The sequence below is a fragment of the Rhinolophus hipposideros genome (assembly GCF_964194185.1).
Source record: "Rhinolophus hipposideros genome assembly, chromosome: 17".
Lineage (NCBI taxonomy): Eukaryota > Metazoa > Chordata > Mammalia > Chiroptera > Rhinolophidae > Rhinolophus > Rhinolophus hipposideros.
The window spans coordinates 50,062,373-50,089,549 of record NC_138063.1 but is presented as its reverse complement, the minus strand read 5'-3'; the positions used below and the strand labels follow the sequence as shown (position 1 = coordinate 50,089,549).

At 39.1% G+C, this 27,177-nt stretch overlaps 1 protein-coding gene across 8 annotated transcripts in view; it reads right to left on the bottom strand.

Annotated features, from left to right (window-relative positions):
- PTPRM (protein tyrosine phosphatase receptor type M) overlaps positions 1–27,177 on the bottom strand; it is an 824,073-nt gene that overhangs the window by 282,687 nt on the left and 514,209 nt on the right. For all 8 annotated transcript variants that reach the window (XM_081079020.1, XM_081079013.1, XM_081079015.1 and 5 more), the window contains one exon: positions 96–228. In XM_081079020.1, coding sequence (XP_080935146.1) covers positions 96–228 — 133 coding nt within the window. The remainder of the gene's footprint in view (positions 1–95; positions 229–27,177) is intronic.

The following is a 27,177-nucleotide window of genomic DNA, read 5'->3' as shown; positions in this document are numbered from 1 at the left end:
CAAAGCCAATTCAATAACTGAATGTTTTCGCACACACGAAGCAACTTGGCAACAACGGGACAGAATCATATCTTTGGCAATAGCGAGGGGCTCACCTTTTCTTCATTACCAGCACAACTCCAAGAAATATAATAACGAACAGCAAGATGCCAGCAATGACTCCAGCAATTTTCACTGTATGGTCTGTTTGTTTCTCAGGTTCTGGGACGGGTTTTGGAGTGGCCGCTCCTACAGAGGAAAAGAAATGAAAAAGGAGAGAGGGTGGGTAAGAGAGAATAAAGATGTTACATTTAAAAATGTTTTGCTGCATGCAACAGAGAAATAAGACTTATCAGAGCCTGCAGACAGACAAGCTTTGACTTTTTGCATAGCTTTCATGTTCACTTAAAGGAGTGTAACTGTTCACACTGTTCTTCAATATTGTTCTAAATTATAACAGAAGTTGGACAGCACACCCACAACTGACCCTTTCATAAGAGACTCATCTCAAACAGTTTTCAGTATTTTTATTATCTTTACTGGCCCTCTACTCTTTCTGCCATTTAAAAATTTGCTAACAACACAATAGCTACCCTAAGCCTTTAAACAAATTTGACTTGCTGGAACATTTCCCTCAATTATTTCCCATAAATAAAGCAGTGATTCCATTACATATTAGCCCAAACACCTGGAAAAGTGAGATAAGCTCATTTACCATGCATTTTATCAGCAATTGCTTTTTTTTATTTTTTTTTTAACACAATATTTTTCCCCCTGCCTTTGAAAATCTAAATCTAGGTCACATCTGGTAGGCAAAAGACTCCTTCTAAGCAATTTATTCACAAGGAATAGGAAGGAGCTGATGATCACACTACTGGCACCCACATTTTATATTTGTTTAAATAAGATAACCAGAGCCTTACAGTGGCGACTGTCTTACCCCTCCTGTTTTCCCATTTCCAAAACCCCGTTTGTCCTGTTTATGGTATAATGTGATGGAAAGTCATATCCACGTCTGATGAAATATCCATTTCCTCTGCTACATAAGTTCAGGATGGAAAATACTAGGAAGGCAATGTTCAACCACTAAACAGAATCCATTTGTTTTTAAAGGGCTTCTACGTTTTTAATCAGAACAAGAGAGTGCTCAGCATGAGCTATCATGTCACCCTCACGAGGTAGACAGATCATTCTGAAAGGAGGAAAACTGTATGTTCAAATTGCTCACCTTCGAATTTTCTTCTTATTTTCGTTGGTAACATGTAATTAAAAACTGAATGTTGCTACCAGCCCTTTCTACCCTTTCACTGGGTTTTCCATTCATGCTGCACCTGGTTCCTGAAAAACGTAACCATCATTGTGTCTTGTGCATTCCAGACTGGGATTATGCTCAGAGAAAAAGCAGTGTCAAGCTATAACTTTCCATCTGTTTCCACTGGGAACATATAAACAATGTTTCTTTCCAAAGGTATTCATAGGAAGGTTTCATAGGAGACCCTGCATCCTGAGCATGGCTGTGGCCATCAGGCTGGCACAGCCAGTGAAGGTCGGGAGAGAAACACGAGCAGATGACGGGCCCTGACATCTGAGTTCCCACTCCATGTACATTCCAACCAAAGTGAGAACAGTAGTGAGAGCTGTGATGTAAAAGCCACACCTTACTAAATACAAACCTTTCTGGATAAGGGTTTCTAGGTCATTTTTATTTCTGACGACTTCAGGAGGAGATGCCTGTTGTTTTGTTTGATTGACTAGCTCTCAAACTAATTGTCCAGATAAACCTTGAAAATATTAATGTTTACTATTTTTTATTGTAATTACATATTATGTATACCACTCCAATATGCCACTTGGACATGCACCCAAATGGAAGATTTGGAGGATATTGTTACATTAAATAAATTGCGAGAAAACATTTGAAGATAAAACATGTATGTTACAAAAACATGAATGAAAGTTAAAAAAAAAAAAAGAAAAGAAAAAGCAAGCCATATAAAAATGATGTATTTCAAATTCACCAAACTGAAGAAAAGGTCCAATATTTTTAATTTTGGTTTTCTATCCAATTAAGAAAACTTAACTTAAAAAAATCCAATTGGTTTGATTTTTCCAAATGTTGGCATATTGGGAGCCATTGCATTTATCTCAATAGTTATAGACTGCAAGTTCTCCAAATATATTTTCTAAATAAATGATTCACTAAGTTTTTTTGTAACTAAATTATGTCAGTAAATGCAACACTTGGGAAAGGAGTTATTTTTTTAAACGTTTTTTAGCTTAAAATTTTTAATATAAAAAAAAAAAAAGCACGGCCACAACCCATGCATTGTAAACACCCAGTAAGAGAAGACCTTTTCCTGCTGACGGTCACACATTTGCTTCTATGAAGTAGGCAACTAGTTATGTTTTACTTTGACCATTTACCTGTGTTCTGTGAGAACTAGTGAGTGACTCTAGACATCTGTGGGTCAGGAAGAGACATCACCCTGCAGCCTCTCATTCCCTTTGGGAAGCAGGCAAGCCCATTGCGATGCAGACAGTGTAATCTCAGTATTATCATTCTCCAGCACTTACTTTTAACTCATTTCACATTGCAGGTCAAGAAAATGAAATGTTCTATCTCTGCAGGACACAGCTGCTATGTGATTAAGGTAGCAATCGTACAAAATGGGAGAGCAGCTCAGAAGAGGTGAGGGAGGGCTGCCTCACGCTGTCTGTGAGCCACCCACCCTGGCCTGCAGGGCACGGCCCTAGAACACCGTGATGTGCGTGCATGAAGAGACTGATTCAGATGTCTGGGTTTAGCTCACTCCTGGTAAGCATGAGCACAGACACAAGTTGGGATGAGATAAATCACGGCCCTGAGATAGCCTCATAGAGGTGTGTGTCATTAACTCCAGGTTCACTCTAGATATTTGTCATTCGTCCCTGCCTTTCTCCACCTGCTCTGACCCTAGCCCTTCCTGAAGTGGATATCTTTACAGTCGTCCACAGGATGCTCTCCACTCCACTTTGTTTCTTTGGAAACACCTGGTTGTGAGCTGTCAGCCAGCCTCAGACAGAAGACAATTTGTGACAGAATGTGATTACAAACGATAGGTTGTCCCCCCCCAAAAAAAATCTCTGAATTTAACATTACAATTTACAAACTGCTTGGCAAAAGAGTTGTTTTCATAATATTTTCCCCTCCGTCTTGTTATTTTCTTGCCAGGTTTCTAATGGTATCAACTTTTATTATTTTTTTAGGAGGGTATAAATTCTAATTCTTCGTGGAAAGGCAATTTTTTCATCTTCTACTGTGCATTCTGTTTATAGTTTACTGAACATTTAGTTCCTTTGAAAGAGAATACATTCAAAGGTATGCGTTCAACAGTGGACATTATCTACGTTTAAACATATTCATTAAAATGATAAAGAAGCTAAATATCTCTGAGAGATTGAGGATGGAGACTGCTATAATTACGGAGCATACTCTGCACAGATGCCCACTCTCCTGACTCCTAGTCACAGCTCTGCGTTTTTCGTTTTGTTTTAATGACTAAAAAAAATTTAAAAAGGATGGTATTCTCACGAACCTGAATTATTTAAGGTTTTTGATATAACATCTAATATGAAAAATCTCAAGAAAACAACAACAAACAAACAAAAGAAAAAAGAAAACGATTACCCAATGCAATATTTGGTTGGTTTTCAACTTGGCAGAAAACAGTCAGTCTTGGCCCAGTGTTTGTGTTACATTAAACAGCAGCATGCCGGGCTGAGGACACGGCATACTCAGCCTCTGGCCTGGGGTTAGGGCCCAGTTTTGACTACTGAACTGGCTGAGGCCATGAAGGCCATCATTGCCTCCAGCGCTACTGAGCCTGCTGCCCACAGCATCAGGGCTGTCTCATCTTGAGGAAATGGGGAGCTTTCCAAAGGGAAGGAGAGGGAGATGAGGAAGCCCCGAGGCGGCAGGCGGCCTGGCCACTAGGCTGTCCCTGAACATGGAGGGAAAGCAGCAATAATTTTCATGTATTCAATGTATTCAACAAGTGTTTATTGAGTACCCAGCTATGTGCCATGCACTATTTTAGGAATACAGCAGTGAACACATGGGTACAACAAAGACCTCTGTCCTCTTGGAAGTTACTTTCTAGCCAGGAAAGACAGACCCAGATGTAAACAAATACCCTATGCAGGATGTTAATATGTGGTCTGTGCTACAAAAAAACATGCGCGTTGGGGTGGGGGGGTGGGGACTGTGAGGACCAAGGGCCAGCAGTTACTACTAAGATCAGAGATGGGGGATCAGAGAAGGTATTAGAGAGAGAATAATATTTGGGCAGAGACCTGAAAGAGGAAAAGGGGTGAGATATACTGATATTCAGAAAGGAACATTCTAGGCAGTGGGAAGAAAAAGTGAAAAGGTACAAGGTGAGACTGAAATACTGAGGTTATGACTAGAGTGGTGTAGCTGGGGGAAGAGGTGGGGCAAAAAGTCAGAGTGCGGGGCATCTCTATAGACCACTAGAAAGACTGTTTTTTCTCTGCAGGAGATGGGAGCTATGGGAGGATTCTGGGTGGAGCAGTGATGTGATCTGGTTTATGTTTTAAAACAATCACACTGGCAGCAGTGTTTAGAATAGACCGTGGCGGGGGTGAGGGTCAACGGTGGAAACATGAATATCAGTTATAAGGCTACTGCAATAACCCACACAGAAGATTAGGATGGTTTAGAATAAGACGGTAGCGGTCGAGGTGGTAAGATGTGGTCAAACGAGACATTTGCCCATGAACTGGAGGTAGAGTGTGTTGGTATAACTTCTAGGTTTCTGGCATGAGTAACTGGAAAGACAGCATTGCCATGTATTGAAATGTAGAGAACTGAGAAAAGCAGGTTCCGACAGGTAGAGGGTTGAAATCAGTTAGCTTTGATATATTAGATATCTGAAGGAGATATCAAGTAGGCAGTTGGAAATAAAGGGAAGAGTTCTAGGTTTAGAGCATACACTTGGGGTTGTCAGCAAAAAGATGGTATTTAAGCCACGAGATGGCAGGAGGGCACTTAGGAGGTGAACAGAGACTGAGGGTATGTCACGAGAAGGAACCAGTAATGGAGATGAAAGGAGCAGCCAACTGAGGGAGGAGGAAGTCAGTGTGAACTCAGAAAAACGAGGAGCATCAACATGGAGAAGCCAGAGAGCAATGCGGGGATTAAAAGAAGTTCTTTTTTTAAGATGGGAGAAATTGGAGCATCTTTGAATACTAATGGTGATGATCCAGTAAAGAGGGACAAGTTGATGATGCAGGAGAGGAGATGACTGCAGAGCGATGTGCTTGAAGGGACAGAAAGGGATGGGCTCTAGCACACAAGGGAGGGACTGGCTTCAGTTCTAGGACAGGTGTTGCACGTGGGCATGAAGACTTGAGGGTGAGTAGATGTGGTGGTGTGGAACATTTGAAAGGTGTCTTCTGATTGCTTCATTATCCCAGAGATGGAGGAAGTAAGATGATTAGGTGTGGCTGTGGATGAAACAGGAGGTGACGGAAATTTGGGGAAAGAGGAGAAGTTTCAAAATAGTTGACTGGGACAGTGGGAAGGTAAAAGGACGAGGCTGTAGATGTATGGAATTTGCTGGTGACTGACCTTGAGCCCTAGAGGACACAGAAGGAGGGTTTTGAGAGGTGGAGAGAGAAAGCAAATAAGGTTGTACAGGATGGTAATGGGGTAAAGGTCTGGGGGAAGAAGGGAGAGCTAGACACCTGGGCTTCTTGAGAAAAAAGGCCCAATGAGATAATTATAGATGATCTCGAGGCAGATAGTGATGATGGTGTGTGAGGGCTGGGGTAGGGGCTGTAGGTTTATCCAGGAGCACAGAGCTCTAGGGTGCCCTCCTTACTTCTCATAACTAGGATGAAGAAGGAGAAGTGGAGGAGAAAAAGGCAGAAGGTCACGCTACTTAGAATTACATCCTAAAGGTGGGCGGGAATGATGCGTGATCAAATTAGTGGGGGAAGCATTCCTGCAAAGGATGCCAGCTTGAGCAATCCTATTCAGATGATGCAGCTAGTCTTGGTTTTCCCAGGCTTCAAATTATCAGCTCATCATTGAGCACTTTTTATGCTCAAGGCACTGTAATTAATTAAGCTCTGTGGTGGAACTGGAGCTGAGTAAGAAGACTGACACCTCATCCTTCAGGGCATAATACAAAAAGCCATGTGAAGTGTTATGGGTGAGCTACAGAACCCAACCGGAGAAGAGTGGAGAGGGACATTAGGAAAAGCTCCTTTGCTGAAGTTGTTATGGGCTTGAAGGATAGGGAGGATTTCAACAGAGGGGTAAGAGGATGCTTTATAAGCCAAGGCAGGGAGGGAGTACAGAGATCTCTGCGAACACACCCTCACTTAGCTTGTCTGGAGCCTGGTGCAGGTGTGGAAGTAGTGGAGGAGATTGCTTGGGAAACTGAGGCTTTCTGGTGTAATGGGCACTGCTAACCGGCTAGTACAGCCTGTGCTAGATTTAAATGAGGAGACACAGAAGATCACAGAGCTGTGTCTTGAAGAGGATAACTGGGCAGTATTACCCAGGCTCACTGAAGAAAAGAAAGGAAGGATATTCGGAGAGCCAGGGGAAGGCCAGGAGCCTCCACTGTCTGATCTAACGGGGCAACTAGAACTGAAAGGATACAAGGGACTCCTGGAAGCCACCCCACTGGCTGCACACAGGAGCACTCAGATCTCAGAGGACAAAGGCCTGGGTGGATGCTGGTGCCATTTATGGAAATATGTGGTTGGGGGACACCTGTCTTTGGGTTCAATGTTTGAACTGAATCCAAGCAACATAATACTTCATTCTCATTACATGCAAAACATTTTTGTGGCAAATGAAATACCAAAATACCATTCCTAATATGTGGGAGAAAAGAGAGAGAAAAGTTGGGGACAGCAACCATGGGAACTGCTGAAAAGAAAAACTGAGAAATTGAGAAACCTTACGAGATGAGACACAAGAAAAAAGTAGAAAATAAAACGGAAGCTATGGAAATATGTAAAAATATTGCTCCTCCACGTATGCGTCAAAGAGCAGCGGTCCCAAAAGATGTTCTAAAATTTCTATGAAGGGAGCTTTAGATACTTTGTACTAGCATTTTTATGACTTTATAGAATAGAGAATCTATTTTAATTTTCATAGGTTTTTAATTTTTACCATTGGCAGAGGTAGATTTTTCTTTTTCTTAAACATAGCAACACCTGGTTTTAAAGATTAATGTGAGACAGTTCATTCATGTCTTCTTGCTCAGAGAATTAGAATTCTTTGCAGGCTGTGTTTAGTTTTCTTCAGTTGTACCTTAACATTATACTTAATCGTGAAACATCTCCAAGATTTTTCATTTAAATTACATATCATTGTTTTTCTTCCTGGGAATGCAAAGTTAATCACTACTCCTGAAATAATCTACATTCACGCTTTATGTATTACCTGTAACCTGATTATGCTTTTGAATTTCTAAATCTTCCTTTGTCCCTAATTTCCACTGTAGGGCATGCAGAGTGCGTACAACTTACAAGTAATAATCAGAAACATAATTTTTCATATAAAACTGAGATACTCGATTGTTTGATATATACTATCTCTAAAAAAATTAATCTACTTTTTTATTCTTGTTCTAATTTCATGACAGTTACTGCTCCCATTTATTAATGCGGCCAACACCCGGTGGTTAAGATCTATCAAAGCTCTACCACTTACTGTCTGGGCACTAAACGTCTCAGGAGAATTACTACGACTGTTACTATGCTGATGAAATACTTTTATTTTTTCCATTTGCATTTCTCAAATCGTGGTCAAGTAATAAAATGAGGAAATAATTTGTCAATAATAAGGTATCAACTGTGTTCACCTTTCATATAAAGTGAATAATGAATAAAAGGGAGTGGATGTTTTGGAGGATGCGCTAGTTAAGAGTGGACATTTCCAACAGTTTGCTTGAACCTAACTTGAAGGCATTAAAATAAAAACCTACTGTCCCTCAATTTTTCTATCAGACTTTATGCCTTGGGTCATGCTATGTTTAGCTCTTAAAAAATCATTTCTGGGAGAAAGGATCACCACAGCTTCCTGAACAAAGTAGCTGTTTGCAAAACTCCATTTTAGCTTTTTCTGCTGCCTGAAATTGGTCATTCACTATCTTATAAAAAAGTAAGTACATATACGTAATAAATTCTATATGCTTCCTAGAAGAATCAATATTTCTGAGGTTTAAAATATGTAAAGAGTTTAGCAAAATGTATGCAGAAATGTGACGTGTATTTCTTAGGCTAATGAGCCACAGGCACAAAAGGTGGTCCTTACAAATGTACTGGGGATTTCTGGGGTCTTAGGAGAGAGTGGGGTATCATAATCCCTTGACTCTCATTTAGTAAGCATACAATTTTTCCTCAAACAATTAAGTTTTTTTATTAAATAAGGCTGATATTAATTGTGTCATTCTGTTTAGTATATTCGAGAACAAAGGTTTTCCAATTATAGAGAATAATTTGGAAAGTTTTTACATGCAGATGTCTGGGTTCCCCACTGACTCCAGATCCAGGGCCTAAGGTAGGATCCAGGAATCTATATATAACACCTTAGGTGATTCCCTGTACAACACAAAGAAAAATGCAACCTGAGAACAATTACTCCTAAAAATACGTGAGGAAAGATTTTATAGACTATGGCACAATGGGAAAAATATTTAATTGGGTTAATTTTAAAACACCTCCTGATATATTAATATATGTATCATTAGCCAATTTCTTTCATTTCATTATTTTAAAATATCCCTTCATACAAAGTAAACCTGGTGGAATCAAACCCTAGTTGTTTTTATTAGCTACAGTAGTAGAGATTGGAAGACATTTTTAATTGTCAAGGAATTTAAATTATGCTGAACAATTGCCCAGATGCTGCTAAATTATATAGGAAGGAAGAAGGCTGACCTTTTTGAAGACCTACTTTATATGCCAGGCATCTTATACAACTCTTATTTTATATTGCACCATGGGGTGTAATTAATACCATTTTACAAATGAGGAAATTAAGGCAGCAGAAGCAAGCAGGATAAGTAGCTTGTCCTAAGTAGTGATATGGGAAATGAGGGGGTTACACTTTGGATCTAGGTGTGTCTGTGAAGCCCACCCTTGTTTCACTGCATCACAACTTTCTCCAATAATACAGTAAACTCAGGTGATTATTGCTAACACTTTGGAATATAAGACTCATTTAAAATCATCTTGACCAGTTGTAAAGAGAAGAGACTAACAAAAGAATGAAACCAACCAACCAACCAACCAACCAACCAACCAACCAACCAACCACCAACCAACCAGAAGTACAGAACAATGCAGTAAGGAAATTAAAATCCTGAAAGAAAAATAGGATAAATGCATGAGAACAAAGACTTCCTGGGCCTAAGCACAGAAAATAAAGGCCTGGTAGTGTAGTCAACATAATTCTCAAATGTACTAGAGGAGTGATATGCACATAATCCTTCCAGGATATAATATTCTGGTCAAGGTAGAGATGCTGAAAAAGAATCAAAGAAAAGAAATAAAAATGATCTACAGGGTAGAAAAGAATTGGTAAGAAAAAAAAAAAAGAAAATAGGGCTCTGAATCTGGTGCAGAAAGAGCTTTGGAACTTCAAAAGCTCTCCACAGCCCCAAGGGACGTGGCACCCTATGACCCAGGCAACTGTTAACAGAGGAGAAGCCCATCTCCCAGGGAATTCCCCCATTGTGTGAGAAGCTGGAATAGTGCGGAGAAAACATAGCACTACTGTGTGAGAGAGGGAAAAAAAGGCTGCAGTTTGAGAGAAAATAAAACATTCTACCAACCAGTACTGGAAAACAAAAGAAAGACCTCTTCCTATCAACCTGTTGCAGAAGCCACTCCTGTAGATGTCTAGGAAGAGAAATAATAAATCAGTAATTGCCATGAATAACCAAGGCAACAAGACAGCTCAGGAAGAAAGTGAAGAGACTCCAGAAAAGAAACTTAAAGATATGGTAATATGTTACTTAAATGACAGAGAATTCAAGATTGCAGTTCTGAAAAAACTCAATGAGATGCAAGAAAACACAGAAAGGCAACTTAATGAACTCAGAAACACAATAAAATGACAACATGAGCATTTTACAAAAGAGATTGAAATTTTTAAAAAGAACCAAATAGAATTTCTGGAGATTAAGAACTCAATAGAAGAAATTAAAAATGAAACAGCCAGCTTAGGTAGTAGAGTTGACCAGATGGAGGAAAGAATCAGTGACATCGAAGATAGAAACCTGGAAATTACACAGATGGAAGAAGAAAGAGACTTGAGACTTAAAAGAAATGAAAGAACTCTACAGGAACTTTCTGACTCCATCAGAAAGAGCAATCTAAGAATAATGGGCATACCAGAAGGAGAAGAAAGAGAGAAAGGAACAGAGAATATATTCAAACAAATTGTCGATGAGAACTTCCCAAATTTGTGGACAGAACTGGATCCTCGAATCCAAGAAGCAAATAGAACACCCAATTACCTCAATCCCAACAGGCCTTCTCCAAGGCACATTATATTGAAGCTGTCTAAAACCAATGACAAAGAAAGAATCCTCAAGGCAACCAGGGAAAAGAAGACGGTAACCTACAAAGGAAAGCCCATTAGATTATCATCAGATTTTTCAGCAGAAACTCTACAAGCCAGGAGGGAGTAGAACCATATTATTCCAATATTCAAACTATTGAAAGAGAAAACAAAATATTCAAACTATTGAACCAAATATTCGAACTATTGAAAGAGAGAAATTATGAGCCAAGAATAATATATCCAACAAAGATATCCTTTAGATACGAAGGAGGAATAAAGACCTTTGCAGACATATAGAAGCTGAGGGAATTTTCTAATACACGACTTGCACTACAAGAAATACTAAAGGAGGCTATTCGACCACCATCAACAGGGACAATTTGTGGCAACATAAAAAGGGGGCGATTAAAGGCCTGAACCGGAATACGGGAATGGAGAAAGTAAGCATGCTGAAGAAAATGGAATACTCTAAATATCAAACTTTCTTTTACATAAACTTAAGGGTAACCACTCAAAAACAACGAAAAGAAATTAAGGTCATTTATCTAACCAAGAAGACCAACAGGTGCCCTGATACTATGCTCCACTGGAGCTTTTCAAGAGTAAGGATTATTTCTTATCCATACCTTTGACTTCTAGGGATTAACATAATGTCTTTGACATAGTGGTAAAATGATAAGTCTCTACTGAACAAATGTCATAAGACATGTAGGAGGGATTTATAAAGAGAACAATGACCACGTGTAATTTGTGTATGTCTGTGGAATATTTTCGAACGTATATACATAGGCTTAACTGAGCAGAAGTTCAAGTTCTTACAGAGGAAAGTTGCATCTTTTTCCTTTCTGTACCCTTAGTGCCTAGAATGTATTATGTACGTAATAGAAATCAGAACAAGTAAACAAATTTTGGCTGCACATAAAGGGTATTTTGACCCTCAGCACATAAAAATAAAATATATTATGAAAGAGGAGTTTTATTCACTCTCCTTGGGTTGAAGAGTAGTCACCTGACATTAGACAGGTTAGTTTTCACCTCTCTGCCCAGTCTCTAAAAAGTCAAAAAATGCTATGCTTTCTTTATCTCTTCTCCACTCACATTACCACGAACCTGGTTTGTTTCTCTTCTGAGTATTAGTATTTGACTCCCAAGTAGACATTGGATCCAGTCTCTTTTACATACTGCAGCCATATTGATCTTCCTACAGAATAGCTCCAGTCAGGTCACTCTTTCATTTAAAACAAAACAAAACAAAATAAAACCTAAGAGTTTCCTAATGCTTATTTCAAAAGGCAGTCAAGGTCTTCCATGAACTGGCTTCGTATCCCATTCCTAACTCTATGCCTCTCCTCTTTCTATTTTCCTTCATTCACCTATGTTCTAACCAAATGGAAATGTTCCATTTTCCCCATACATCCAACATTCCCACTTCTCAGGGCCTTTGCTTCTGCTGCTGCTTCTCCATGGAAGCACCCCCGTACTCACTCTTTGTAAGTTTAAATCCCACCCATGCTTCAAAGGGCTCTAGCCCAAATACTGTTCCAGATTTTGTAGAAAGTATTCTCTTTTCTATGGAATTGCTGTAGCACCTTGTTTGACCCCTCTTACATAGAACTTACTATTTTTGACCCAGAATTCAGTTATTTTGGTAAATTTGTTATACACTAACCTAAGTTCATTGGGACGAAACAGGTTTTACTTTTTGGTCCTCACATGACCTGGCCTAGTATCTTATTATGTGTCCACAGAGCTTGCAGCAACACATTTGCTAACAACAAATCTCACAATAAATCTCATTTAAGTCCTTCTGTCATTCTCATTTGACTCTTTTCATAGCCTACCTTTTAGTTTTCCATTTATATTACAATTCACAGACATAGGACAATGGGTATAAAAAGACAGAAGAAGGAGGGAAAGTAGAAGTGGAAAGTAAAAACAGGTTCTATTTTGTGGTCTTTCTTCCACCACTCCCCAGAATTTAGTGAAGGGGTTACTAAGAAGAGAGGTATCTGTGGCTATTTTTGAATGACCATATATGGGCATCAAGACAACATGATGAGAAAGAAGGAAAATATCTCAACATTGGCTCCTCTGAGCAGGCCAAGAGATAGCCAGGGTGCAGAGGAAGGATTTTTCTCAGTATGTTGATGACAGATAAGTCTTTATCGGTAAATTTACTGACCAAACTTTGATCAATGATAAAATGAGAATAACAGAAAGAGCATGGAAATAAATACTAGTGGCAAAATGTTATATCTCCAGCACCAAACCAGTGAAATCTACATCCATCAATGACAAGAAAGTTAACTGGGTATATATCAAAGAGAAAGGAAATGAGTATCTGACAAGAATAAAGTGTTATGAACTCAATACTTGTAATGATTAAGTGGTTATAAACCATTTTTCATGAACACATATGGAATTTGTTTTAGAGGTCTTTAAACTAGCCCACATTTCTGCTGGAGGGTAACTACAATGGCCTGGGGCATTTTTGAAAAAAAAGGAGAAACTTCTAATAAGATAATGTTAATATGATTCAAGCTATTAAGAATAATTTCATTTAATAAAATGATTATATCGTTCCCCTGACCCTGCTTTGAAATCGTTTTCTAACTTCCTTGTTATAATAGAAGACATAAGGTAGAAATCTGAAAATTGCCTTTATTAAACCCCTACACTGGTTAAAAGACACATGTAACTTACTCTAATGTGGTCTTTACCTACGTGTGTGTGTGCATGTGCATGTACATTTGTCCATAAATATACACCAATAGCTAAAGAAATGATTCAAAGAATAGCAGAACCCACCAAACTGGTAAATAATCTTGAGTAAAAAAAGATAGCACCTAGGCAAAATCCCAGACAAAAACTGGTCTTCCAAATGTGTTTTGACTAAGAGCTCCAACTGGAAGAATAAACTGTTATAATTAATAATGCACCATAATTAATAATTGCATCATTAGCAGTACCGATAAGTAAATTGTCCATATTAAACTGAACGTCAGTTACATTGCTGAAGTGATGCATTGCTTGGATATTTACTAGAGTAAATGGGAAAACTCATCAGAGATACTGATAGATGTGCTGAGCAGATGACATTTATTAACCCCAAGGCAGGTGCCAGGCTTATTTTCAAAGATTGTTTCTCAGCAATAGTTTTTTACTCTTCCAAATGAAAACATGTTGAGGAAAGCTTGCAATACTTTGTATTCTCTTATACACGACTCTATATTTTTGAACTTCATACCCGGTGTCCCAATGTCTGAAAAAAGTTATTTAATGAGATCATCTATAATCCTTCTTAATAGAATTTTATTAAAGCACATCTTCGTAGGTTCCCTTGAGAATTGATGTTACTGAAGGACAAACACAAAGAGAGGTGTCCACATGTAAACCAAGGATAGTAAGGGACAAAGGAACCCCAAATGGCCAGGACAACAAAGACAGCCAGGCGCTTTATTCTGTGAGCTGGGCTACAGGCAGCACAGAATAGGTTATACACTGCTTTGGGCTATTACTGCTTCAAATACAATAGTTGCCTTTGAAAATGCAGAAACTTTTTTCATCATTCTCATCATCACCATCACTGCCAGTATCAAGATAATAGCCTGGGTCATGCTGCTGCTGTTTATATTGCAAAGATGGGCAAATGGAAAATATCATCCGTGTGGGACTCATTATGGGTCTTGACATATGATAGAATAATAACGTTCCTCTCACGCTCTGGTGCTCCTGGAGACCACAGCATCCAGAGTGTTCATGTAAATAACACCCTACGTAGCATCAAGAAACCCATTCATTTTCCCAGAGTCTCAATACTGAACCTCTCTGAAGGGCTGGAACATTCAAACTTTAGAGTGGCAGTGGCCAGAATTAATTACCTAGTTCTCTTGAAAGCCCTAAGGGCCACAAAACAATTCTATATTAGAATAATAATAAAGCCACAAAAAAATTTGCCAACTGCCATGTCCTCTGCCTTTAGTCTGGGTCAGCTTTGTGTGAGGTCCATTATGTATGTATATTATTGTATTCATTCTTACACTGCCCACTATGAAAAGATGAAATTGCATTCTCTGTTTTACATATACAGAAGCTCAGATTTAGAGTTTAAGATATGTGCCCAAGAAGCCTGGACTTTGACTCACTGCCTTCTCTCTAAAGTAAATGCTTTTCTAAATTACCAGATCCAGAGTGGCTATGCGAACCACCCTATGAAAATCTGGTGCAGAGAACTGTCAGACCCAGACTCCTGTCTGACATATTTGAAAACTGCTCTAAGAAGTGTGCCAGGTGGTCTAGAAAATGATCTGGAGTCTAAACCTGAGGGCCCTCACTGTCCCCATGAGCTGGTCATTTGTCCCCCTAAGGGTTGAAGACAGGAGACAATACCAGCACAATCTGACGTTTACCCAAAGTGGCCTTCCATGAGATTGAAATTTCTTTTAAGTCTGTTGTTTGATATTTTTAAATAAGCACACAAATATTTCACTTTACTCCACGATATATTGGATTTTAATGAAAACAATATTTTAAAGATTTACTATGAAGGAAAGTGATATTCGCTTCTTGAAGGCCTGGATTCCAGTCTGACAAGCATATGAGATGGAAAGTGGCTAGGCAAGCACTACCGTTCCACAAAGGAGAGCAACCTCCCTCTTCCCATTTTCCTTAGGAAAACTTTCCCAGAGAGAAAAAGGTCATTTGATTAAGAGTATATGGTAGCTAAGCTAGAAAAGCCATGACTTGAGAACAAATCAGATATTAAAAGCCAAATCCCAAATCCCGTCACATTAAAAACAATGACAATTCTAAAAGTAGTATGCATGTGTGTGGTGTGGGAAGGGAGGTGTATTGTAATTTTAATGTGCTAGAATTTTAGAAGTCAGTCTTTTAAAAAGCTTTGGGCCTCCCTCTCAGCCCGCTGGAAACACTGAGGAACAAGTGTTGACACTGATATTGTCAAAAGGGCAAATAAAAATAAATACTTCTGTTGAAAGCGCTGTTTTTTTCTCCTTTCACTTGCTGGTCTTGACTGTCCCTTGATTCTTTTATAAGGTCAGTTAAGTATTTAAAATAAGAATGGTTTCTTCAAAAAGGAGTTTTGTTTATTATAGATATAGCCTTCATATTTTCTTGACCTGCTGCCTTCTCAACATCCTGCTGGTGTTAAGACAATGAAGGAAATTTTCACTTCCTTTCCATTCCAATTAAATACACAGTGTGATCAAGAAATATGGTGAATGTTTAAATTAAATAATAATTGATTACAGTGAAAGACACATTGCCATTAATCCCCCTCAAAACACTCTCCCTCATTTTGAACACATTTATTCCATCGTTCTTGCCACTTTCTGAAGCAGTTCTGGAAGTCCTCTTTTGTGAGTGTCTTTAGTTGCACTGTCGTGGCTGCCTCAATCTTCTGAATACATTCAAAACGTGTTCCTTTCATGGTCATTTTGACCTTGGGGAAGAGCCAGAAGTCACACTGTGCCAGATCTGGTGAATGAGGTGGATGAGGGCACATCATAATGTTTTTATTTGACAGAAACTGCTGTACCAGAAGAGATGTGTGACATGGAACCTTTATATTGTGATCACAAAATACAGTGAATGCTGCTGCTGAGTGCCAGCCAGTGGAAAAGCAGGGATCTTCAATATGGGAAGCGCTGCGACGAACCTTAGTAACAGGGTGTGACAAGTTTCAACTTGTTCGGTGCAGTCAGTCAGGTGTGAGCTACGGTTGAGAGAAGGTGTGTTTTAAAGTGTGCCATGAATCATCCTCCATCATGACAATGTTCCGTGTCACACATCGCTTCTGGTACGGCAGTATCTGTCAAATAAGAACATTACGGTGTGTCCTCATCCACCTCATTCACTGGCTCTGGCACCGTCTGACTTCTGGCTCTTCCCCAGAGTCAAAATGATTCAGGACATCGAGGCAGCCACGGCAGCACAACTAGAGACACTTACAAAAGAGGACTTCCAGAACTGCTTCAGAAAGTGGCAAGAACGATGGGATAAAAGCATTTGAAGAGAGGGGGAGTATTTTGAGGGGGATTAGTGGCAGTCTTTTACTGTAATAATCTTTTAATTTAAACATTCCCCATATCGTTTGATCACACCTCGTATATTAGATCACACCCATAAATATTTAAAAAATACTCTCACACATACTAAGTATTTTACAGTATTCTAAAAATACTTATTTGCAAGAGACTAATCTAAAGTCAACCAAAAAATATCACCCAGCAAAGCAACATGGCCTTTTGCCTACAAACTCTGAATGGAATTCACTGGTCTTTTAAAAATATAAAGCAGTTGGAATTATTCTTGAGGCCTTACATTCTGAATTGTAGTAACACTTTTCTAAAGCAAGTAAAGGGAAGGTAATAAAAATATCACAATTGCAACAGCATTCAATGAATAGCTACTCCATGTATAGTTCCGTGTTGGCCACCTGGATAAAGAGAAATACCTAGTGAAACAGATATTGTAACTCAGTTTTGATAAATATTTTTAAAACATCCAGGTCTTTTCCAGGCTTACTAATACCAAGGATGAATTAATTTATTATAAAATTGAGATACATTTCATTATAGAAAAGGCAAGAATAATTTAATTCATCAAAATAAAATCTTTCATGCAAAGATCTTTGATGTTTTTTTAAACTGCAGGCACTTCCTTTATACCAGTATTTGGCATCCTTTACTGACATTTTGGTTTATTTTGAGCTCAAAACTTTAGTTTCAGCATTCTTTTTTGGACATGCACAATGCACCAGATTAATAATAAAATTAAAGGGTAGATTTCCTAAAATATAAAATTTTAATTTATGCTTTTCAAGACAGAAAGCCCTATGCCTTAAGCAATAAAAGGCAGTTAAATACATTGCTTTATTTTCCTTTATCACAGAGTTGATAGAAAGAGAAAACACAAAAGAATACTGACAAATTATTCTCTTATATTGAAAAACTTTTACATAGATATCCTAAAGTTTACATAGTAAAAATGGAAAACAATACTATTACAGTGCAGTATACATCTTCTAAAATATATTTTTTCTGAAACCAAATGCTTGACATTTGACTCAGCATTCCTTCCCAAAAATGACAAGAAGAAAGGAACAGAATCTCCCATGGCAGTCCTGTATCCTTTCACCGTTTTCTTGTAACTATGCTGTTTTATAGATGAAACTGCCATAGCAAAATGACAAATATAACACATAAAAGAACAAAAAAGGGCAATAAATCACCAGTGACACTACAGCCCATTAAAATGCATTCAGCTGGTGTTGCAGGAAGAATAAAAATTTCCCCTCACTTTATATTCTTTCTAGTTGAAAAAGAATTTTAGAATCCTCAAACAACCCTTACGAGAAATTCCAACTAAATTCTCCTCATACTAAACTTTCTATATTGGCCTCCATGGCCCAAATATATAGCAGTGTTATCCCTGTTCACTATTGAGTAAGAAATTCCCAGGATAGGGTATATGAATTGTTAACCCTTCGTCTACACATGATATTGCTGAAAACACCAGGACACCTAGTCAGAAACTGGTAGTTCTAACTCAACCACTATTTCCAATAAATTGATTATCAGCTTAAATGAAAAGTTTGACCACTGTTACTTACAAGGAAGTCAAAAGAGGGATTTTCTTCCCTTAATATTACGCAAAGTTTACCCAAAAGGTCAAATCAAAGCTCCTGACACTGAAAATAACTCAGGTATCATATAGATATTACATTTTAGAGTACAACTGAATTTATGTTAACTTATTTCACTACGCACTTATCATTATTACAAAATGTTCAAGATATTGGTAAATCCGTTCACGTAGAGTATTTATCGAACCGTTTATGTTAGTCTTACTAAAGATGATAAATGCAAGTTCCATGAGAGCAAAGAGCACATATTACACTTCTCGAATTCTCCTCTCTTAATACAGAGTTAATTGCACATCAAGCTCTTCAAGTTCAGGATGACAGAATGAACCAACCCCTCCCTCCTAAAGCAGAGACAATGAATACCCTTGGAGCAGTGCAGAACATAGCTTCCTACAGCTAAGTATTTCAAAGATGGAAAGGTTGTAACTCATTTCTATTAGAACTGAACTGTGTGCACTTCCTACAAGTGTCCCCTGGGAGGATGACCATTGGAGGGCTAGGTGACACTCGGTCCCGCTGCACTGCCAGGAGTCCCACTACGCCTGCTTGACAATAGTCACAATTGGGAGCTCCTCTGTTTGAAAAAAAAAAAAAAAAAAGTGGTGTGGAAATTAGTTCACACCTTTAAGGCAATTTTATCTTTTTACAAATGAATTCATTCCATTGGAAATTATAGCTGGTCTCTGAGTGCCTTTCAAGTGCCAAGGGCTGAGTGGCAGGTTGTGAAAAGTATAAAAATATATAAAATATGGACCCTGTAGTAGTAGGTAAAAATATTTCTATACATATTTCATAGTAGACACAATAAAAAATCTCTAATACAACCCTTTGAGTCTAATGACTAAACTCTTTGAAAGAGCAAAATATGACTGTCTGCAGCTAAAGGTGGTAAGGTTTTATCTCAGTGCCCATAGATTCAAACAATATTGCTGAGTTTTATTATTCTTTATGTGCTTTGTCAGTTTTGATTCATCTACATACCCCAGTAAATAGCTCTCAAAATAAATGACGTGGTTATTTCAGGCAAGAGGTTGAATGAAACCATTCCATCTCTAAGGCACTCAAAGTTCTTTCGATATGTTTGAACCTGTCCCTTAAGTCCCTTATCATGCGCTCTTCCATGTTGATTGTAGATTATGAGTAACCCAGGGCCTATACTTAGACTGTATTAATTTCCTGGCATTCAGCTCTTCTGTTCAGAAACACTCACTTTGTTTTTTTTTTCTGGTGGCTGATTTTCCATTTCTTAGTTTACTTACTTCAGTCTTTTGGCCTCTTTCATCTCTCCTCCAATGTTTACAGTGTGGTTGAAGGACATAGTGCAAACTGGAACCTCCCTGCCCCTCTTGAAAACATCTCCACTGCTTTCCACTGCCCCTGGGATCGGGACCAATGTCGTTAACGTCAGCCTCTGCCTGCTTGCACCACGTGACTGCTCACAGCACATTCTTACAGCCATGATGGCCTTTTTGCAGTTCTTCATTCTTGGGCATGCGACTTCCCACTGCAGGACCTCTGTATTTGCTGTTCCTGCCACTGACTAAGCTAAAGTTTGGGGAACGATCCTACCATCTTCAAACCATATCCAGTTGGCTGAGCTACTCACTGTGGCAAAGACCTGATTTCAGTTATATCTTCATTTTACAAATGGAGAGCCTTGGGTCCACAGAAGGACAAACGCCACCTGTCTGCATTTAGCTTTGTCACAGCCCATTGCTCATAGAGTCCCAAGGACCTATGTGGCAGGTCTGACAGGTGAAGGAAGAGAAGTGGACAGTCTGAGAGTGGGAGCAGAACACAGATAATGGTGTGAGTGGGTGGGCCACTCTCTAAAACAATTAAATTAAAATTAAAGCTTTCTTATGGTTTTTGCCAAGAGAAATGGCTGCTTAAAATTGTGCTTTTATAAATGGGTTGAAAAACCACGGGTCTGTTTTATTTGCAATGGAAAGATATACTAATTTAAAAAACAGACACTATAAAGAGGAGACATATTTTGCAATTGAGTAATGCAAAATCAGTCAAAAGTAGGCAAAATAATGAATTTGAAAAGATTATTGCCTTCATTCAAAACTTGTGCAAAATTTACTCATGGCAGTGATGAAAGCGATACAATACCTAGGAATAAATTTAATAAGAAAAGTCATCAGCGTTCGTCATTCCGTAAATAATTTTGAATACCCTCTGGGTGCCTAAGGGAGTACACTGGGATGAAGACAGACAGTTAAAGCCCTGCTCCAACCACATTCCGGGAGGGAGACACGAAGTCATGAGAGAACTTCACAACGCAGCAGAGTGATGGGCTAGACGGCGGCTGGGGAGGCCTCCAGGTCCACTGCACTTCAGGGATGTGGTCTAGGGAGGCCTCTGGGGAAATGACCTTTGTGCTGAATCCTGACTGTTGAGAAGGAGCTGGTAATAAGAAGATTGGGGGAAAGAGGATTCGGTCAGAGGGAACAGCAGTGTTTGCTGTTTTGGAGAACCAGAAAGATCAGCACTGAAAGTGAGGGCGTGATATGAGACGAGGACTAAGTACAAGATCGGGGCCAGATGGTGCGAACTCTTTATGCTGTGATACGAAGTTCGGAATTTATTCCAACGCAGTAGGAAGCTATTCGAGGGCTTTAAGAAGAGGAGTGATGGAACCAGACCTCAATTTCAAAAATGTCAGTCCAGCTGCTCTGCGCCAAATGAATGAAGAGGGAGCCATGACAGTAAGTCAGAGACCAGTTAAAATGTTTCTGCAGTAGGTCTATGCCGGGGTGGTGGTGGTGACACAGCGAGATGCCATTGAGCCTGGGATATATGTGGGAGGGAGACCTGACAAGACAGACCTTATATAAAAAACTCTAACTTTGTATTAGAAGTCTTATGACAAGATATGAATAAACGGAAACATGCATCATATTTTCCACAGTTACAATAATGTACAAGTTTAGTAAGATTCCAATGAGAATCTCGGGTGTTTTTATTTTGGGGATTTGAATGCCTAGTGTGCACCGACCAGACCACCTTGTTGATGCCTGGGATATATCAGCACACAGCAGATGGAGATTCCTGCCCTCGGGGCTTATATTCTAGGATGGGGGGAAAAAGACAGTAGCAAACACAACAAGTAAGCACAGAAGGAGAGAGTGCTATGAAGTAGAGAAAGTAGCAGCAGCAGCAGCATAAGGGGACAGACTGTGGGGAGGGGATACGAGGGGTCATGGCAGGTTGCAGTGTTAAGACAGGTGAGAACTCAAGAGAGACTTCAGTGAGTAGGTGGATTTGAGCAAAGGCTGTAGGAGGTAAGGGAGTCAGCCAATTGGCATCTGGGGAAGACCATTCCCAAGCAAGGGAAAAGCAAGAGCAAAAGCTCAAAGGTGGGAGTGTGGCCAATATGTCTGAAAAACAGGGAGGTCAGGGTAACTCGTGTGGAATGAGGCAGAGGGAGAGGGAGACAAAACTAATTAAAAAGGTGAGAGGGGACCCGTTATATAAGGCTTTGTAGGCCATTGTAAGAAGTGATAGACATGAAAACATAAGTTGTGAGGGATTTTTGACAGAATTAGGAGAGATCTCTAGTTTTAGCATATAATAAGATACGATAAAAGCCAGTATAATCAAAGATTATGATAGTAGTGCAGAGAGAGACAAAGCGGACCATAACAATCTATATGTGAGAACTTAAATATGACGATATGGCATTTCAATTTTGTGAGAAACTAATTGTTTACTTAATAATGAGACCTGGCCTAACTGGTTGTTTATCTGGAACAAGGCTAGACCTCTACCCTGGCAACACTGTATACCGTATCAGTGGTAATTCCTAGATGGATTCAAGAGCTAAAATTCAGGGTGATGGCTGAATAATCTAAGAGATGTGAAGACCTTTTCAAGCAAAACAAAAACCTTGGAGAAACAGAGGAATATGGGAACATATATGATTATCAAAAAGTGAAAATTTCTTTATGTCAAAAGATGCAATAAGCACAATCAAAATAATAGTGATTGACAGGAATACGGACGAACATATACAGAACAGAAAAAGCAAATAGCCAATACATACAGGCAACACCACTCAACTTAAGGAAAAGTCATTCGAATACCGTTGCGCCCATCATAGTGAACACATTAGGTAGTAAATGTCCAGTGCAGGTGGAGCTGTGGGGAAGAGGCACTTAGCAGACACAGGTGGGAGGGCAATAGGCCACAATTCGGGAGGAATGGAATCTGGTCAGTTCTATATAAAAACAAACTTGCCTTTTGACCCCTATTTGGGAATCACTTAGAAATAAAGGTTATAATAGAAAGAACACATATAGAAGGCTGTATATGTGTTCTATATATCTAAATTATACATTATAGTTTGTGGTTAGGAAAAAACAACTGGTAAAAATTAGAATGTCTACAAATAAGAGATTGGGTGAATAGATCACACTATATCCATACTGTACAGAAGAACAATATTCAACTATTCAAAAGAATGCCTTAGATTGATATGTATTGGCTTGAAGGGGAATTCAAGACATATTAAGTGAAAAATGCATGTTGCATAGCTAAGTATATAGATGTAGTGGAAACATTTGAATAGATATGTTTGTATATTTTTACATACGTAGAGAGAAAGGTGTGGAAAATTTAAAACCTGGTTGGGATTAGCGTAGACATACTCGTAGGGTCAACTTTTTCAGTATTATCTAAGATATCCCAAGAGCCTAGCACAATATCTAGCATAGAGCAGGCACCCAGGAAATATGTGGTCAATGAATCAATGAGGAAATGAAAGAGTTTATATTCTTCCCATAATTAAAAAAAAATATGTTAAGGCAGGAAAACAACAATATCTAACATTTATCGAGGGTTTACTTCATTTGTTCATTTAATCCTGATAATAACTTTATCAGGGTAAACTGTAATTTCCATTTCACAGATGAACAAACTGAGGTACAGAGATGCAAACTAACTTGCCCACAGTCACTGCTGGTAAGTGGCACAGATGGGATTTGAACCTGAGCCCACGCACCTACCTACCATACTAACCACAACTATTCTAGACTGAAGTTGCTGCCCAGCCCAGAGGCCTGTGTTAAAAAGTAGCTCCTGAATTTTTCCATGGAACCCCACAGAGCACTGGTTGAGAACCAATGGACCAGTCACTTTATAGGGTTCCCACTTCTGATGGTCTATAAGATATGGCAACTGATTAACAAGCATTTGTGAAATGAAGGATTTGAGATCCTTGCCTTCCCTAATATTACCCCCCTACACACAAGTAATCACTACCAAATGTAGATTCTGATTTAGCTTCCTTGCCTAGGCTAAAAATCCATAAATGGGATACGAATTGGATCTAGCACTCTACTTCATCTTTGTAAAGACGGCCGGATAAACTTGAGTTCTGGAAAGAGTGTTAAGGCTTTTGGGTGTACTTAGATTTGGTATTTGATCTAGGCCCTCTCATCATTGAAAGTCCCAGAAATCAACCTGGGCTGTTGGTGGTGGACTTTAATTGTTTCTTGTTCTTAAGGAAATGATGTCCTTCTCTGTGATCCAATGGCTATGACCACCAGGGGCATAAGGAAGACCTAAGGTGCCAAGGCTGGGAAAGGGCTGCTTACCCAGGAGAGAGGGCACAGCGACAGAAGGGGAGACCTGGCCAAACCACCTTAGGGCTCAGGGCTGAGAGAGTCATTGGGGTGAGGGTGGAGGTCAGCGTTATACCATTGCATAAGCAGGAGACATTCACTGGTCTACAGAAAACACCAACGTGCGTGTGTGGGGGCAAAACATATAACTCTAGTAGAATTAATCTGCCTGTTTCTGACATTTCTTCAGCAATGGCTGGAAGCATGCAAACAGGAGCCAAGAACGCAGGTGACGGGATTTCCTCAGGACTGGGGATCAGCAGGAGCCCAAGGGGTCCAGGAGTTAGTAAGAACACAACTGAAAGGTTGTGTAGGCTGTCGGGGCTGGGTGGGCCTGGGGGGCCCAGGAGGGAAGAGGAGACACCGAGGGTGAAAAGGGGGATGTTCAAACAGACACTGAGGTCAAAGAATCCCAGGGCTCAAGGCACAAAGCCTGTACTCAAATTTATGTCCCTGACTTGACTAAATATCAGACCTCTGAACCTATGGAGGTGAGTATCATCCCTTTCTGTTTCTTTTCTCAACTGAAAAGTACGTATTTCTCGCAGGTGGGTGTCGTGAGGAGTCTGTGAAGTAACGCACGTGGAAATCTCTAGCACAGTATCTAGAACATGGATGATTCTCTGTAAATACTGTCGTTGCTTTTCTTCTTCAGTGCGGATCTAGTTCAGTGACGTCCATGTTTTATATTTTACACTAAAAAAACTCTATATTTGCTTTAAGAGCCACATTAAGGAGAAAAAGTAATTCCTCGGGATTTATTTCATGATAACTTTGCCTATATACTGACAAAGACTCTCCGTGACCAAACTCTAGCCAGGCTCTTTTGAGCCCTTCTGACACAAAAGAACATTTGTGTCCTGAGGACAATTTCCAGAAGCTGATCAAATACCCTCAATTCCTTTTTCAAATGTCATCAATCCAATAAGTCCTGTTTTTCACAGGGGAAGGAATGAAAAGTGACAAATATTCTCACCAGGACCAAACTCTAGCCAGGCTTCTCTGAGCGGTTTCTCACTTAGGCCTCAACCCTGGCCTATCAACACCTGAACGTTAACATCGTTTCTAACAGCTCAATAGCGCATCCCTAGGTGACCCTAATCCCCCTTAAAGTGCCTGCCTGAGAAAACTCCAGGCTGCCCAAAGAGCTGACTGCTTGCTCCAGCTGACACCTGAAGACAGCGACCCTGTCTCCCAGCCTTGGTGGGACACAGGGGCCTAACTCAGATAAGTGCTGGTCAACAAACCCAGATAGATTTCACATGCACCAACACACTCTTCCAGCTTTCATAATTTTTCATTTCCCTAATTCTACGGAGTCCCTGCTTGCTTCCCTCCTATCTTCATTCTCCTGTTAAAATGCCCAGTCACCTCCACACAAATCAGAATGGAGCTCAGCTCCATCACCAACTGTCAGCAGTGACCGGATAAAATCTCTTTTCACCGCTTTTTAACTAATGCGCGGCTGTGTTCATCTTTCACATTACAGACATATGCTACGTGTATTTTTCTCAAAACTGGAAACTATGTGGGAATAATTGTTGGCTAGTTCTCCATTTTAAAGTACTAATTATATCTAGGCAAATAATTTTACATGCTTTGATATATCTGATTTTTACTTGAATCCCAGGAGTTACTTTGTTTATAAATATTGTAGGATACAGATCTTATCATATTAGATGTATGGGTTAACCAAAACGGATGAGAAAGTTTATTAAAGGAAATAATTCTCCATAGTATCTCAGAGCTGGCTATGTAATTAAATCATAAATAGAAGTAACTTAATATAAAATAAATAGCCTAGCCATATTTGTGAATTAACTAGAACATCTTTAGATATTTCTGGCACGTACAGCTTTTACTATTCTTCCCAAAGCAGTTCTATATTATAGACAATCACAAAATAAAAGGAATAAAATAGAAACCAGAAGCATTTCCAGTTTATAGAATTTTCTCTGTGTGTACTCTTTAGAGCAGGGTTTTTGAAGGTAGACGGGATTTTTATTCCAATTATATATTCTGTTTCCTTTCATAATCACCTAAATCTAGTGGTTCATTAAAGTATTTAAAAACAAAATAAAACAAAACAAAACCTGTGGTTATAACACATTAGTGGGGAATGAATCAATTTAGTGGGTTGCAAGAAAATTTTTTTTAAAAAAATGAACAAGAATAAGATGAAATGGAATAAAAAAAATAGAGTACATCTTATTCAGTGAATAGCGTTGGTAGTAGGGATTCTAACCTTTCGCTACAGTTAACTGTGTGTGTGTGTATGTTGGGTGATGATGTATTCTTGCTTTGACTGAGGACAAAATAGTTTCAGAAACACTCCCCAGTGCAATAACAGCACTGCTTATCAAGTACACTAGCATTCTGCAGGCTGAGCTGCAGCATTTATTCAGTGATTTAAATCAGCCAATATTCCTGAACACTTTTTGTTGTGTCTGGCACAGTCCGTGTGCAGAACTCATATCACCAGCATGCTTGCTCTCTTTGGTGTCAGACAAGAGAGGGAAGTCCCATTTATACCAAGGCAAACCTAACCAGCAGGTACTGCATTCTGGGACAAAAGAAACTACAGAGGACTCACTGTCTGGTCCAAGGTTCCTAGTGTAAGTATTGCCTTAAATAGCGTTTGGAGGAGCATGAGGTCAGCACAATCAAAACAAAATGAACAAAAACAGTGCTGAAGGCATTTCAGAATATATCCCTCATGTATCTCTTGTTTGCTTCTGGAAGGCAGTGTGTTGATAAAGTAAACAGAGCTACAACTGTTCAATGGGTCACAAGGTGAAATATTCAGGTTGTCCCACTGACCATTCATAAGCTGCTCAACACTATGAGAAAGGTTTTGAAATATATGTCCTTTTTCCCTCCATTAATTACAAAACTTGTCTTTTATTAACTGCTAAATGACAAGTATGATAGTAACTTTTCATTTATAAGAGCATGTGTACATGTAGGTTTTGATATTACTAATCCAAATAAACCTGTTGCCAAGAGTCTGGGCAACCAACCACAAAATGAACCTCTTTATAAGAGAACATCTGTACTTGGCACACAGAAGGTGCTCAATAAATGTCAAATTAGTGATTAAATGAATTAAGTGTCAAGCTTGCAGAATACATCTATTAAAAAAAAAAAGACAGTGTTACTGCTATCAAAGTTGATGGCTGATGCAAATGGAAAACTTGAATTTGAATTTATCTGGGTAAGACTAACCTTCATTAAAACCAGCAGTGAATACTGAAAAAGAGAACAAGAACAGTTTTTTTCTTTTCTACTGGTTTTTGAAGCTTATTCTAACA